The 16,274-nt window shown below is 39.7% G+C and overlaps 2 protein-coding genes across 2 annotated transcripts in view; both read right to left on the bottom strand.

The window, feature by feature from the left end:
* Window positions 1–2,233: 2,233 nt before the first annotated feature.
* On the bottom strand, window positions 2,234–2,751 carry LOC115725876 (ethylene-responsive transcription factor ERF098-like). Its single transcript, XM_030655518.2, has one exon. It carries the CDS (start codon window positions 2,749–2,751, stop codon window positions 2,260–2,262), a length of 492 nt encoding a protein of 163 aa, XP_030511378.2. The 3' UTR covers window positions 2,234–2,259.
* A 3,385-nt stretch (window positions 2,752–6,136) lies between these two features.
* LOC125315611 (ABC transporter B family member 10-like) overlaps window positions 6,137–16,274 on the bottom strand; it is a 54,339-nt gene continuing 44,201 nt past the window's right edge. Inside the window, exon 2 of the mRNA XM_048281043.1 lies at window positions 6,137–6,213. Coding sequence (XP_048137000.1) covers window positions 6,146–6,213 — 68 coding nt within the window. The 3' untranslated portion in view covers window positions 6,137–6,145. The remainder of the gene's footprint in view (window positions 6,214–16,274) is intronic.

The following is a 16,274-nucleotide window of genomic DNA, read 5'->3' as shown; positions in this document are numbered from 1 at the left end:
TAGCTAGTGTGGGGTCTTTGTGAGGTGGTGGGTGCGTTTGGCTCGACTTTTGAAGAAAGCTTTTAAAAAATGCATATGATTTTAACTTAAAGGTTTTTTTTTATAAATACAAATAATGTTTGATAAATTGTAATTTAAAAATGCATTGGGAATTAACTTTACTTTAAATGGTGTGAACACTCTGTAAAGGACTTTTTCTATTTTTTCCTTAAAAAAAGCCTTAAAATTGGCGAATAACTCAATCGCTTGGGCTGCTTGGGGTCGCTCAACCTCGTGCAAGATTGCTGAGACCAAATTTGTCCTCATCGACTGTTAAGCCGTTGGCTAGCGACACTGTACGAGGTGAGGACATTTACTGAATTATAAAAGTTTAGCAGGCACAAAGTTGAAAGAAGAAAATATGTATTAGGCTCCGTTTGTTTCACAGAAAATATCTTCTGCGCAAACATTTTCCTTATTTTCGTGCATTTGGGGCGTGAAAAATAAGCGGTCATAGAAAATATTTTCTGATAAATAAAAAATATTCTTTTAAAATTGAGAAAAATGATTTCCGATTACGAGGAATGGAAATCATTTTCCTATCTCACACGTCCTCCCATCCTCTTCCTCAACACTGAAATCCCTCCCCCACTCTCTCTCTCCCCCCCCCTCTCTCTCTCTCTCCAACCACAAAACAATCACATTTCCATCCGCCAACCTACGCTCCGACTCCGTCGATCTCGTCGATTGTGGACTCCAGTCTCTCCTCCGATCTCCACTCTATCGATCGCCAGATTATCTGCGGGAAGCTCATCCCTCACCAAGAGTTACCTGCAAATCCTCCTCCCCCGACTACTTCGGAGAACAAGAGATCGCCACTCCAGACCAGCCACGGAAGCCAAAAGAGCACAAGTAGAAGGGCCCAATCGCGGACGATTCGGAGGGGAAGTGCCAATATTACCTGATGGCGTTCGGATTAGCAAGGTTCCAAATAGAAATGGCGCAGAGAGAGATGAGGACGAGGCAGAGCCGCAACGTCCAGAAGGGGGAATCATGCGACGGCGGCGACGAGATTGTGAGGAGCAGCGATTGCAGCAACAAGAGCAAGGCCAACGGTTTGTTTGGAATGTTGAAGGCCCTGGGATTGGGCCACTGTCGTCACGCCAGCGCTTGGTCAAGGCCTCGTTGGGCGTGACTTGGCTTGGAATGTTTAACTGAAATCCCTGCACGAATTTGGCTTGGAATGTTTAACTATACATGGAAAACAATGGAATGAACGAAGAAAATGAAAATAAAAATATTTTCCTTTCAAAACGCCGGTTAATATGGTCATTTTCTTAAAAATGACTTCATGAAAAATATTTTACAAAGCTGTCATTTTTTCTGCTAAACAAACGGAGCCTAGCATTCGGGAAATAATCAAACCACAAAGCACTTTCAAACCTGCTTTAGGTTAAAGGCCTTGACAATGCACTTATATATTTTCAAAGCTCTCAGAAAAATTTGCCAAACACCATTTGCCTTGGATTTGCTAAACGCTTTAGCATTTGTCTGAGGATCTTTAAAGTTCCAAAGCCCATTTGTAAAGATGAACAAACGCATGCACAAAATTATATGCATAGATATAAACTAGACAAATTTTTTAGGTTAAACTCGCAGTAATGTTGGCTCATTTCCTATCTTTTGAAGGGCTAACCATATATTTTTGCTCGATGCAATCACTACAACATTGAGAAAATAATTCCATTTGTCCTATTATGGTAATTTTCTTTTGATTATCGAGGATTCGGAATATCCAATACTTTCAAAATTTTGTTGTTTATCACATGAAATCTGAACCGACGGAACCCCAATAATGCTGAAATATAATAAAGTTTTGTTGTGGCTTCAAATAACCCAAATCACTAAAGATTAAAAAAAATTGCACCTTAAATTTGTGTTTATATGAATACTACTGCTTAAATCGAGTGCAAGTACCACAGAGAATTATTCTAGTAACATATAATATGTTACGAGCCTTTTGTTCCACTAATATTGATTGAAGTCATCATACAACATTGCCTTGTCCCTGCTGTGAAAATGCAATCTTGAATATTTGCCAAATGGAATCTATTCAAGCAGAATACATATAGACTCTGCAAAGAGCACCACCGTGATCTCTTTCCTGAGCCGCAAATTCTCAACTATGAAGACATCTTGATTGAAACGAGTAACGACAAATTTCATCTTACCATGAAATTTTGAAAGCCCTAAATATGACCTCAACAACCTGCATTTACCCTACATGTCGCTGTGCGACCTCAGTAGTTCGTCCAACAACTTATCGTCTAGATACTCGAATTCGACCACATCTCTGGACAGCTCTGCGGGAGCTGACACAGTCGACGATAACGAACCCGCTGAAGAGTACGATGACGGAGACGACAGCGACGGGGATGCTGAGAAAGAACTGTGGTGGCCGGAGACATAGTGGCCATTCTGACTGTAGTATTGTTGCTCGTTGGGGAAGTTGAGGATGGCCAAATGGCCTCGGAAGGCGAAGGCAGCCCGATCATAGGCGCGGGCAGCCTCCTCTGCTGTTTCAAAGGTCCCGAGCCAGAGGCGGGCGCCGTCCCTCGAGGGGTCTCGGATCTCGGCCGCGAACTTGCCCCAAGGGCGCCTCCGGATTCCTCGGTACCGGTGTGGATCACATCGTGACCGCGATCCCCTCTTGTTCCCATTCTCTTCGTTGGTCTCGTTGTTCTGACTTCCTCTTGAAGACGACCCTTCCATGGCCAATTGAGGTATATCGAATGAGGAGTATGATGATCTGCGTGTAATCTTTTCTGGTGAGCTTAAAGAATATGGATTTGAAATTTGATGGCAACAGATGATGGAGGCTGGCGGGTATATATAGGGTTTGGCCAGATAAGATCGGCGGCGTTGAAAAGGTCGGGGAGAGGTCGTATCTGACGGTGGGGGGCTCGTGATTGTCCTGTCTTTTTGTAAGAAAGTTCGGCAAATTGCGGCCCGGGACGCCTTAAAAGAATTCCGGTTTGACGAAACCCAGGCGCTGGCCTTATTTTCAAACTACACATAACTGCTATGTCTCCGACATGTTTATGTATTGTGGGCCCCGTAGGGCAGAAGTCAGACACGTGCGCATGAATGTGCATGACTCATTTATTTTTAGAGTGGTAATAGTAAATATTGATTTACACTATTAAATTAGACATACTTCATGCATCCGTTCGCCGTACTCCATGTAAGACTCGTTAGCACAATTAACCTTGATTTGTCGTCTGTCGTCCTCTTATATTGTGTCCCTTATTTAAAGGGTGGAGATCATCAATCATCATTTTAATATCGTACATCAATTTGTATCAATATACTAAAGATGTCAACATTTTATCCAACTTAATCGAGATTTTCAAAAGAGAATAATATATGTACAGATGGGTGGTTAGCCAGTATGAAAAATGTGTATGTGTCTTAATTCCAAACTTGTTCGTGTAAGAAGACACTAACTTTTTTATGGCTCAAATTTCTTTTCTATAGGGAACTGGGGCTATGCAACCATTTATGTACTTCACGGCTGTCTATCTCCCATCCTTGTTTGTTTCCTTTTCCTTTTGGGATAATAACATCATCTATTTTCAAACTTTGCACAATCCTTTAGCTCAATCATATATAGAACATTTAGAAGTTATTCACGGTCTTTCCCCATTATATAGAACTAGATGTTGTGAGAATTTTGCTGCCGTAGAATGCCAACTCAATCATACCACTATAATAAACTAGACCCGCTTGAATCAAAATGGAACTGAAATGTGCCTTTGTTCCTTCTATGTCACGGATGATACTAAGTATCTCTTTCTCCACGTCCATTAAATCCTAACATTTTATAACGGATGTGAGATTTTTATAGTAACGTTCTTAGTTGTTTGAAATATTCGCATATGCCTTCTAATCTTCTTTAATTAAATTTTCACTCAATATCTCAAATCACACTCTCCTACTTCCTTCCTCTCTTTTTCTCTCTACCTCGTCCATTCCCTTTCGCTTAGCCAAGCAACCATCACAATTGTTACCCTTACCCTCCATTGACCACCAGAAATTGATCTCGATCTGTGACGAGGATTTTGAAAATACGAATTTTTCCGTTTGACTATGTAGAAGCTACCTCTTTACGTAAAATTTTTGTGTATAACTTACCAATGGAAATCAAGCACAGACGTGAGCTCTTATCGGGGAGTTAGGGATTCATTGTGCAATTAACAATTGCTCAAGTAAAAAGAACAATGTTGCATGTGCTGAGATGTTGTTCCTTTGCTTTGTGTTTTAAATAGAATCTGACAATATCACTTCGGATATTCACACAGATGGGACTCAACGACAATTCAATGTAATATTGTTAATTCACTTGACAGACAAACTGTGGTAACAACTGGTGAGCAACATGTCCTGTTTAATTTGGGAACCAGATTGAATTAACCTAGATCAATTGGTTGAAGGCTGGTTCTCAGGAGAACCCCGTTTGGTCCTCGGTTATACCAACTTGGAACAGGCTGACTGGTATGCTTCAGAGTTCAAGGTTGGAACTGGTACGAGAGTCTGCACTAAAAAAACCAAAAAACATTTTGCCCCTATTGAGAATTCAACACTAGGAAATCATAACACAAATACTCAACCAACAAATGCTTATGTAAGGAAATGGTGAAACTTTTATATTTTACTATAAGAATTTTGTTTTTTTGTCCAAAAGTTAAATGGGCTCGTTCTCGTATAGAATCGAAAACCAGACCAAAACCGCCGTTTAAGAAACGAGGAACTACTGGTTCAATTCCCAATTCCATTCTTACGGAATTATGGATCATTGGGTTGGTTCCTAGTTCCGGATCCCTAATATCTCCGGTAATAAGTTGTTCTTTATCATGTCTCATCTGCTACATGTGATGACGACTCTATGACAATCAGAAACAGGAGCGCGAGGATGACACAAGTCTGATCCATGCTGACGTGGTCTTCCTTGTCCAGCCATTATTTTGGGAGGGCCTGAAAGCACACGAATGGCTGACCAATTGGATTTTCTCTGTGGGTCCTATTGGAACCATTTTGAGCGACCTTTTTCTAATACCCAAGAATATGTTCCAATGTCGTGGCACCGTAGAAATCATGTTTCATTTTCACTGGTAAACGTAATCCCTCGTCACTTATGACGTGGCACTCGGGAACGTGACGGATTCATTGTGTCACCCTTTCCCTGCATCGAACAATATTCGCTGGAAACCGAAAGTTGACCAAAGACCATATATATATATATATATATGAAAGACTATATATATATATATATGAAAGACTTATATTCTTTTTTAAATTAGCAATAATATGAGCTCATTTTCTATAGAATTTTTTTTAAATAAAAGCCTAAAGTACTTTCATTTTCTTAAATAAGGACCCGAAATGCTATTTTTGTTTTAAAAAAGTATCCGACCGAAGGGCATTTTCGTCTTTTATTATTTTAATTTCATTATCCTTTTTTTTTTTTGCATTTTCTTTTCTTTTCGTTTTCTTTTCCCTCCTCTTCCCTCCCTCGGTCATGGCCGCCCTTAGGTGAGTGCAGCCCACTGCGCCACCGGGCGACCCTCGTTCGGGCTGGTGTTGGGCAAGGGTTGCCTCGCCGGATCTTGGAAATGCTGTATGATGAGAAAATGAAGAACTGGGAAATGCCGTACATGATGCCTGCAATCTGACCGCGGGAGAATGAACTCTTGGAAGGCTCAACGAGGTCGCTTGCATAGAGATCAAGCACCTTCTCCTCCGAGCGAAACGCAGCAATCCTGCGGATGTTACTCATGGCCTCACCAGCCAACATGTTGGCTCTGAGGTACACTTTGCTGAAGTTTCCACCGTAGCCTTGCTCGCATAAACATTTTCTGAAGGTAGATTAATCAAAACATCAGCACTATTGCTTCCTCTATGTTCAACTGCTCATTAGAGAAGGGAAGAGTTACCTCGCTGATGTGCCCGCTTATGGTTAACGGATAGGTGGCAATGACAACGAGCGTTATCCTCCAATTAAGGATGAAAGCGATGACTAAAGAACCGACGATCAAAGCCTACATTTTGCAGGAGGATCGTGGCACAATCTACAACCACGGTTCGCTATAAAGTCGCATGTCTCTAGCTATGATGAAAGCATAGCACTCGTGTTGTTCACATCATCGAACCAACAGATCTCGTTCCTCAAAATGGCTGCAACAAAACTTTGCCAGAAGGTTTAGCATAAACTGTAGCTCAAGATAGAAAAGTAACCAGCACCCTGTTTATAGTGTTCCATCCAATTGTAAAGCAAGTTTTAGCATTTCATTCATGTGTACAACAAACCTTTTAAGGCCGCAAGTGATCAATCTATTAGGAAAAATTTTAGATAACAGAAAAAATAGCAAGTGTAGGAAATATATTGGAAAAGACGAGAAAAGTAAGAATAATTGTCCGAGGCATGCAAGCATTGTCCTTAAGGATAATTCTGCCCCTCGGCATATGAAACTCGATTTGTAAGACTTCTAGCGGCTATCCTCCCAAGATACAATAGACTTTCTTCTATATTCTGTATTAAATATTAGAAGGAATATGAACAATGTTATGTGTGTAACCCAGCAAGGAAAAGTAACAGAATGACATAAAATTCTCTTGGTAATTCGGCATATCACAAGATTGTCTCTTGAAGTTCAATTTATATTCAAGAAAAAATAGAGCCGTTGGAAAACCGTTATAAAGCCTTTGTAGAATAATGGATGATTTATGAAGAAATAAATCATATGTTACAAAACTATTATAAGACCATTAGAAAATTATTATATGACCATTGTAAAACCACAATATGACAGTTAGAAGGCCTTTATATGGCCGTTGTGAAACCGTTAAAAATAGAAACTTATAGTCGATCATAACTATTATCAAAGCCTTTAGAAATGTAACATCCATGATTTTAGTGGTTAATAAATCACACATGAATAGATTATTGATTAACCATTAAAACTTAGAAAGCATGACAGGATGATTTAAATAATGAGCGAGGATGAGATGAGCCGGGGCAAGAGTCGCAAACCTCGTCCAGCCAAGGCCAGATTGGTCCGACCTAGTATGAAGGGGCCGGGCACACATGCAGCCATAGCGGTTTGCCCGTTGGCCGGCGCCGACCGCTCGGTTGTGTCACCAAAGCTCTCGTCTCCGTCCCGATACTTAGTAGTCAAAAGTCATTAGTTAAAAAGTATTTCAATGCATAAGTCAATTGACGAGTCAATATCTAAGTCAATGCAAAGTTAATTAGATAAGGACAAGATTAGTGTCACTTTCATGCATTAAATGAGGTTCATTAATTAAGCAAACAAATGTACTAATAGAGTAATGATAAGTGGCTATCCCAAGGACCTAGGATAATAACCTAAACAAATGGACCAATAAGAGGCAAGATCATTAATGAAACTTGAGAAATAAGTTAGAAAAGTCAAATGTCATAAATGTTCTAAATGATAAGATCAATGTCATTTTTAAGTATTAAATGTAGATCAATATTAACCATACAAGTGGACCAATCAAATGAGGATAAGTGGCTACTCTAAAACCTAAAATAGCTAGCTTAAACAAGTGGACCAATGAGAAGTAAGCTCATTAATGAAACTTGAAAAAGAAGTTAGAAGAAAGTCAAGATGAATTAAATACTTTTCACATTAGCGAACTTGGGGAACAAGCTAGAAAAACACTATAAATAGGGGTGAGCTCTCTTCAATTTTTCCATAAGCAACCATCCTTCTCTTTTCTCTCCCTCTAGCTCATGCCCTCTCCCTCCCTTATGCCATTCTCATGCCTAGTCTTCTCATCCCTCACGTGCTCTTGCTTGTTTGGCTATGATCTCACTCGTCTTCATGTGTTCTTGGGTGGTTTCTACATTAAAAAGGAAGGAGGATTACTTGTTTTGATATAGGGATGTTAGTTTAATGCTTTATTTAAGTAGATGCATGGTTATTCTTTATGAATGAGATGAAATGCATGCTGGAAAGTGTGTATAAAACTTGCTAATAATAGGTTGAGAAATCACACCATTTTCGTGTGTATAGGTATTTATTGCATGCGGTATAGAAATTTTTCGTAGAACGTATGAATGGTGTGATAATCCTAATCAAAGATAATAAAGAGATCATGCGTGTGAAAGTATGTGATTAGCATTAAAAGATGATAAGTGCCTCCGTTAACTCGAGAAGCTATGAGGTAGGGGCTTGGGGTAAACGAAGTATTTTAAAGTGGCCGTTGCTCGCGACAACGATAGTAAGTGCTGTTATCCACCGAGAGTTTACTTTAGGCGATGACGTAGACGTCATTTATCAAGTGATTGAACTAAAGTGCCGTCGATCACATAAAATGTCGACGTTGCCCGATACTTGAATTCCCATTATAACTTCGGGAAAAGGATGCCCAAAAGTGAAAAGAAAAGAGCATATTGCTTTTATTGATTCAAGCATGACATTTCATATGTTGTCAAAAACAAGATTGTTATGAAAAATGAAAGTTCGGGAAATTATGACCTGAAAGTGAAAGGAAAAAGCTTTTAGCATTTATTAAGTGCATGCTTGATATAATGATTAATGTTATGCTTGATGATTTTGAGTAAATGGATCATAGGATAGTTTTGTGGCTCACGACATCAAGTGTTATAACTTCTACTCTATCTCAAAACTAGTAATTATTCCCGCTGGGTTGTGTGCTCTTCCCTTCATTTTTTAGGGAACTAGCATGGCTCGATCGGTCCCGCGCATCGACATGGTTATCATAGTAGACATTGAGGAGAGGAACCTAGATTGCATAAGTTCTAATATTGTATCTACTAGAATAAAGTCTACCGGTATAGTTTAACGTGGGTAGAATAGAATGTGTCCCGGTGCAACTTATAGCTTGGTTTCTAAATGAAGGTGGCAAGCTAGTCGGACCCATCCAGGACTTTGACGGACGGAGGTTTCTAGGGAGAACGGTCACCGACACGGGAGTGAGCTACCATGGAGTTCCAGCCCGGCTAATGTGTTAATTAATGTATCATGGAGTTCGAGGGTCAAGATGTTTAATCAAAAGTTTAATTATGTGTGTTTATTGATGGGAGAGGTTGTGAGTCGACCCCTTATCATTTTCCCCATAATCTAGACTAGGTAAGATTCTGTGGGGGAAACATGAAATGTTTTTAATAAATGTTAGCTAGTAAATATAGATGGTTGTTAGACTTAATAAAGAAGTTCATATTTCAATGTTACAGTTACTCTTTATCCGCGTGCACAAGGTTGGTAGGGAAAGTTCCATCACGTAGGACACTAAAATAAATGAATTGAAATAGATAAGATTATAAGGGGATGATCCTGGGTTGTCACAAGAAATACTTCAAAACTGTTGAAATATCCAACAATCCCCCACATATTTCAAAAAGTATTGAAAAGTAAAAAGGAATAATGTGGGTTATTGAAGCATAATGCATCGGAACTAATGCTTATTAGGCTACGAACCAGCCCTAGAAAGAATGAAATATAACTTAAGAAATCATTGGTGAAGTTTGAAACTTCTATGAACCAATAATTCTTTTTTGTAAATTATAATTTTCATCAATCATATTACACTATCATAAGGTTTGTTGTTCAACGCTGTTTTGCTCTAATAAGTCATGCGCGTGCTTGGTTTATTCTAAGTGCTCTAGAGGTTTTCTGCCAAAATTTCTCATAGGAGCGACCCCACTTCACACTTGTATAGATGATTCCATAAAGTGTATTCTCGAGCCTTAATACACACCAATAATAGCTATGGAATTCATTAAGAGCTTGGCTTAACCTCTTTTTCCTTGCGGACTTGCACTATTCTCACCTTAAGAGGGACAAAATTTTTAATAGTGCATCACTATATCAACTCGTGATTTGTTATTACCCATATGAAGGATAAACTTTTTAACATACCTTATGCTAGGCAACTACAAAGCCTCACCAGTCCTTGAGAAATAAAACATTTTCTTACACGAATTGGTTTCTTGCTAAAACATAATTGAAAAAGCTTGATTGGTTTGGTGGGATGGCAAGAATCATCCTCCTTGCGACGTGAAAAGACTTGCTCATATTTAAAAAAAAAAATAGCATTGTTGCAGCATTCCAATTTATAACATTGTGCAATATAAGAAGTTGGATTAGAGCGAACAATGATAGAAAGCCGCCTTGGTCCCAAGGGTGATGAGTGATACAACGATGCTGGAATTAGTAAACTTCTTCTATGTGGGACATCGACCTCTTCCCAGGGCCTTGTCAAGCACAAGTCTGTGATCTTCTCCAAGTTTCCACTTTTGAGAGACTATGCTCTCGCTAGATCACCAATCCAAAGATTGAGGTTACCTTATGCAGAGAACAACCATGTACGCCATCTCTTCCACATCGATCGTCTTTGACCACCATGAAATCCATAAGGCAATTATTCTTAAGATTGTTGGAAAAATATTAAATAACAGAAAAAATAACAAATGTTGGAAATATGTTGGAAAGGACGAGAAAAGTAAGAACAATTGTTTGAAGCATGCAAGCACTATCCTTAAGGATAATTCCACCCCTCGGAGTATGAAACTCAGTACGTAAAACTTTTAGTGGATATCCTCCCAAGATACAATAGAGTTTCTTCTATATTCTTCATTGAATATTAGAAGGAACATGAACAACCTTGTATGTATAATTGTAACATCCCATACCATCGATATCCCATCGATATCCCATCGAGAAGGCTTTTCAAAACCTTGCTCTCTTCTTTAATTAATCTTTTATCTTAATTAGAGTAATTGGCGCATACGAAAGCTTTAACTAAAAAGGGAAAAGTACACTAGAAGTGCCATAATTTGTATACGGCGTTCACTTGAGTGCCATAACTTCCAAAACGTTCACTTAAGTGCCACAACTTTCAAAAATCGTTCACTTGAGTGCTACAGTAACTTTTCTGGCGTGCCACGTCATCTTTCCGACATCTACAGTAATTTTTTTCCGCGTGCTACGGTAACTTTTCTAGCTGCCACGTCAACATAACACTCAAGTGAATGATTTTTAAAAGTTATGGCACTTAAGTGAACGTTTTGAAAGTTATGGCACTCAAGTGAACGCCGTACAAAAGTTATGGCACTTCTAGTGTACTTTTCCCAAGTAAAAATAATCAAACGACTATACGGACACAAGTGTATGGAAAACATAATATCAAACAACAGGCATGCCTATACAAAGGGTATAGCATTTTCATGGTTCACTAACCGGATGCACACATTTCAAAGAACACACGTTTATTCATAACTCGTTCATTTCAAACTCACAATCCACTCCCTATTACATGTTCAAATAACTACTTACTTTATTCACAAAATTCACATGAGAGGAGTATAATAGAGAGTATTCTACTCTGAATTTCTAGAATTATCATCCATAGTCTCCATCACTCTAACCATCTTAGGCTAACACATCTAAAAAATGATTAATCAACAGGAGTAAGCCGACGCTCCTCCACAAGTAGGATCCATAGGCTAAACAACTTAACCAACTATAACATCACAAACCTGATGATTGTTCAAGACAATCAAACATATCCTACATCAACGGTAGATATCAGAATCCTATTAAAGCAAACATAATCCCCATAGATAGTAGATCTCAAAATCTTATCGAAGCATCTCAGATCACTAACATCATTCTTTAGAATCCAACACTCGCATCCGTAATCATAGAAAGCATAGTAGTAAGGATAAAGATCTACTTGCCTCTACTAAGCGAGAAATCAAACGGACGATGAGATAGACGAATAGACAAACGAAAGAATGGAGTGGGACACTGAATGGCCAAAGGCGGCAGATGGCTTAGGGCGATCGCACATAAACAAGGCGGTGATCCGCTCGATGGAGGATTGGTGACAACAAATGGGTATCGCAAACGGCGGTGGTATGGCCCGCAGAGAGGGGCCGCGATCCAGCAGAATAACAATAGAATTTTTAGCAATAGCATCTAAATGAACTAATTGCAATTTCTATTTATAGTGATCTAGTCGGTTTAGACCAATCAGCTTGTAATCAACAGGTTGCAGTAGAACCATTGATGCACTTAGGGTTGGTGAACTCGGAATGGGCTGAAATTTGGTCGACCGCATGGAAATGGGCCGCTGATCAAAACTCACCACTATATTATGATAAGCGTTGTTTTTTCATGTTTCAGAGTCGTTTTCATGGGTTTTTGGGCTTTTTTTCATAGTTTCGAAGGCGTTTTTGTAAGTTCATGTTCCTTAATGTAATTAGGGTTAACACCATATTAAAGGGTATTTTAGGTTTTCGAGAGACTTAAACTTTTGACATCTTTTGTTGATTTTGATAATCACACTTGAGAGAACAGATTGTTCCTCGTATCTATTCAAATTCCTCCGTTTAGCCGATTTTCTATTGCGTTTTGGCATTAATTGGTATCAGAGCACAGGTTGCCTTGGACCGATAGCTGAATAGAATCGAGGTGGTCGTGGACAATGGGCTCGTGGTGGCTGGGGACGTGGAGTTGTTCCCGAAGCGGACGAACAACTGCCTCTAAGAGACCTGCGAGATGTAGAAATTGAAGAACAGAGAAGGCGAATCTAGGATTTGGAGCGACAACTTACAGAGGCGAGGTTGAACGTTCAATCCGAAGAAGGAGCGGAATCTAATGATCCATCCAATGATGAAGAAGCGGACGTCAATCCTTTCAAGGTTCCGAACCAGGGACGGAATTGAGGGGTACGACCCGGAAATCAGCCCTCTTCTCATAATTTCGGAATGAAGATCGAGATTCCCGAGTTCCAAGGTAAGGCTCATCCCGATGAGTTTATTGACTAATTACATACGGTAGAAAGGATCTTTGATATTAAGGATCCGACTCAAGAGTAGAAAGTTAAATTATTAGCTATTAGGCTATGAAAACATGCCTCGATATGGTGGAAGCATGTGAAAAGGTAGCGTGCTAGAGAGAGGAAATCAAAAGTAAATTGTTGGGATAAAATGAAGAAATTGTTGCAAATTTTTTTTATACCTACCCATTATAGGCGAGAAGCGTTTATTGAGTATCAAAATGTTAAGCAACGAGATTTAATAGTCAAGTAGTATATCGAGGAGTTTGATCGATTACGGATGCGTTGTGATGTGATCGAGGAAGACGAGCAAACAATTGCTCGATATTTGGCGGGGCTAAGGTATGAAATTTCCGATGTTGTCCAATTACAACAATATTAGACCTATGAAGATGGGTATAGGTTGGCCTTGAAGGTGGAAGGTTAGTGTAAAAGGCAGGAAAGTAGTTCCAAATTCCAGAATTAATGGTCGGGCAAAGAATCCCGAGGAAAAGCGGAGATATTTTCATCCAATTCGACACCAGCCACGCTTAAGGGTGTCCGTTCTAAACCCGCATCAGAGGAGGGACAGAGTAGTGCTGGAACTAGCAAGAGAGGAGTGCCATCCAAGCAATGTTTCAAGTGTTAGGGACTCCGGCATTTTGCTACTGATTATCCGAACCAACAGATTGTCACGCTTATTGATAATCCAACTTTTGATGAAGATTCAATCTATGATGAAGCCGATAGAGAACAAGAGGATGCGTATCTAGATCAGGATGACATTATCTATGCTAATTCCGGTGAGTGACTAGTCATTAGAAGAATTTTAAATGCCGCTGTGGCGGAAGAAGAATTGTAGCTTAGGCATAACATCTTTCATACTAAGTGCACTAGTAGATGAAAAGTATGTAGTATGATAATAGATGGACGGAGCTGTGAGAATGTGGTGGCCACCATCATGGTGAAGTTGGGGCTAAAAATAGAAGATCACCCTCAACCATACAAGCTGTCGTAGCTTAGGAAAGGGAATGAGGTGAAGGTAAGTAAGAGGTGTCTTGTGCAATTTTCGACTGGGAAAAAGGTATTCTGATGAGGTGTCGTGTAATGTGGTCCCAATGGATATTTGTCATATTCTATTGGGGAGGTCATAGCAGTTCGACGGGAAGACACAGCATGGTGGCTTCAGAAATACCTGCACCTTTAAGAAGGATGGCCAGACAATTATCCTAAGTCCTTCAAACTTGAGAAAAGAGGTGAAGAATAATCTGCTGTCTAGGTCAGAGTTCCAAGAAGAGGCAATGAACGCGCTTGAGCTTTTTGTTGTTGTGGTGATAGAGCAGAATTTTGATAGTCTCGAAATTCCTACTTAAGTTCTACCCTTGCTTGAGGAGTTTATTGATGTCGTACAGGAAGAGATGCCACCTAAGTTATCGCCTATGAGAGACATTCAACATTATATTAATTTCACTCTAGGAGCTGTTATTCCTAATAAGGCAGCTTCTAGAATGAGTCCTAAGGAACATGAGGAGTCAGAGAGACAAGTGCAGGAGTTGTTAGAGAAAGGCGCAATCCGAGAGAGCATGAGTCCATGTGCGGTGCTAGCTTTATTGGTTCCTAAGAAAGATGGGTTGTGGAGAATGTGCATAGATAGCGGAACTGTTAACAAAATCACAATCAAGTATCGATTTCCTATCCCGCGATTTGATGATTTGATTGATCGATTACACTGAGTGACCGTCTTTTCGAAGATAGACTCGAGAAGTGGTTATCATCAGATTAGGATGCGACCTGGGGATGAGTGGAAGACAGCGTTTAAGATTAGACATGGATTGTATGAGTGGAGGGGATACCCTTCGAGTTGTCTAACGCGCCGAGCACTTTTATGAGGTCGATAAATCTGGTTTTTCGTCCTTTTGTTGGCCAATTCGTTGTCATTTATTTCGATGATATTTTTGGTTTATAGTGCTTCGATTGAGCAACACTTGCAATACTTGAGAAAAGTATTTGAAGCTTTTAGGGAGCAGAAATTGTATGCCAACACCAAGAAGTGCCACTTTTTAACCGATCAAGTGACCTTTTTGGGTTATATTGTGTCGAAGGAAGGCATTTAGATAGATCCAGTTAAGATCGATGCTATTACGAATTGGGAGACTTCGAAAAATATTCATGAGGTACGCAGCTTTCAAGGGTTAGCGTCCTTTTATTGGCGGTTTATTCATGATTTCAGCAAGTGCGCCTCTTACGGATTGTTTGAAGGGAGGTAGATTTGTGTGGACCAAAGAGGCAAATGGTACATTTCAATTATTGAAGAAAAAGGTGATTGAAGCCCCGGTTTTAGTGCTTCTAGATTTTACTGAGGATTTTGAGGTGCATTGCGATGCCTCGGGCGTTGATGTTGGGGGCATCCTGAGTGAGAAAAATAAACCTGTGGCATTCTTCAAGTGAGAAGTTGAACGAGCGAAGAGAAGGTATTCGACTTATGACAAAGAATTTTATGCCATAGTGAGGAGCTTGGAGCATTGAAGGTACTACCTTATTTCGAAGGAATTTATTCTATATTCAAATCATGAAGCCTTGAAGTACATCAATGTGCAGCATAAACTGAATGTTAGGCATGTAAAGTGGGTGGAGTTTCCTCGGGTTTTCAAATTTGTCATCAAATACAAAGCAGGAGCGCTGAATAAGGTAGCATAAGCATTGAGCAGAAGACATTCTCTGCTGTCTATGATGCAAGTGAGAGTTTTAGGCTTTGATTTATTTAAGGATTTGTATATTGACGATCCCTATTTTGGAGATATTTGGAGGAAGTGCAAAACGGGGCCCTTTCAACGTTTTTTTATTGAGGAGGGTTATCTTTTTAAGGGCAATAGGCTGTGCATCCCTCGGTGTTCTTTCAGGAAATCCATTATTACTGAGAGTCATGCATGAGGTCTAGCTGGGCACTTTGGGGTGGATAAGAACATAGCCATGCTGTGTGAGCACTTTTATTGGCCCCGTATGGAGTATGATGTGACTCGGTTTGTAGAGAGATGTAGAGTATCCCTCAGCATTCCAATTTATAACATTGAGCAATATAAGAAGTTGGATTAGAATGAACAATGATAGAAGGCCGCCTTGGTCTCGAGGGTGATGAGTGATACAACGATGCCGGAATTAGTAAACTTCTTCTATGTGGGACATCAACCTCTTCCTAGGGCCTTGTTGAGCACAAGTCAATGATCTTCTCCAAGTTTCCACTTTTGAGAGACTATGCTCTCGCTAGATCACCAATCCAAAGATTGAGGTTACCTTATGCAGAGAACAACCATGTACGCTATCACTTTCCACATCGATCGTCTTTGACCACCATGAAATCCATAAGGCAACTATTCTTAAGATTGTTGGAAAAATATTAAATAATAGAAAAAAAATAAGAAATATAG

The sequence above is a fragment of the Rhodamnia argentea genome, chromosome 6, assembly GCF_020921035.1.
Source record: "Rhodamnia argentea isolate NSW1041297 chromosome 6, ASM2092103v1, whole genome shotgun sequence".
Lineage (NCBI taxonomy): Eukaryota > Viridiplantae > Streptophyta > Magnoliopsida > Myrtales > Myrtaceae > Rhodamnia > Rhodamnia argentea.
The sequence above is the reverse complement of the archived record's forward strand: the minus strand, read 5'-3'. Positions and strand labels throughout refer to the sequence as shown.

Excerpts from the sequence above, each read along its gene's own strand:
- LOC115725876 (XM_030655518.2), bottom strand. The coding sequence starts at position 2,751 with ATGGAAGGGTCGTCTTCAAGAGGAAGTCAGAACAACGAGACCAACGAA.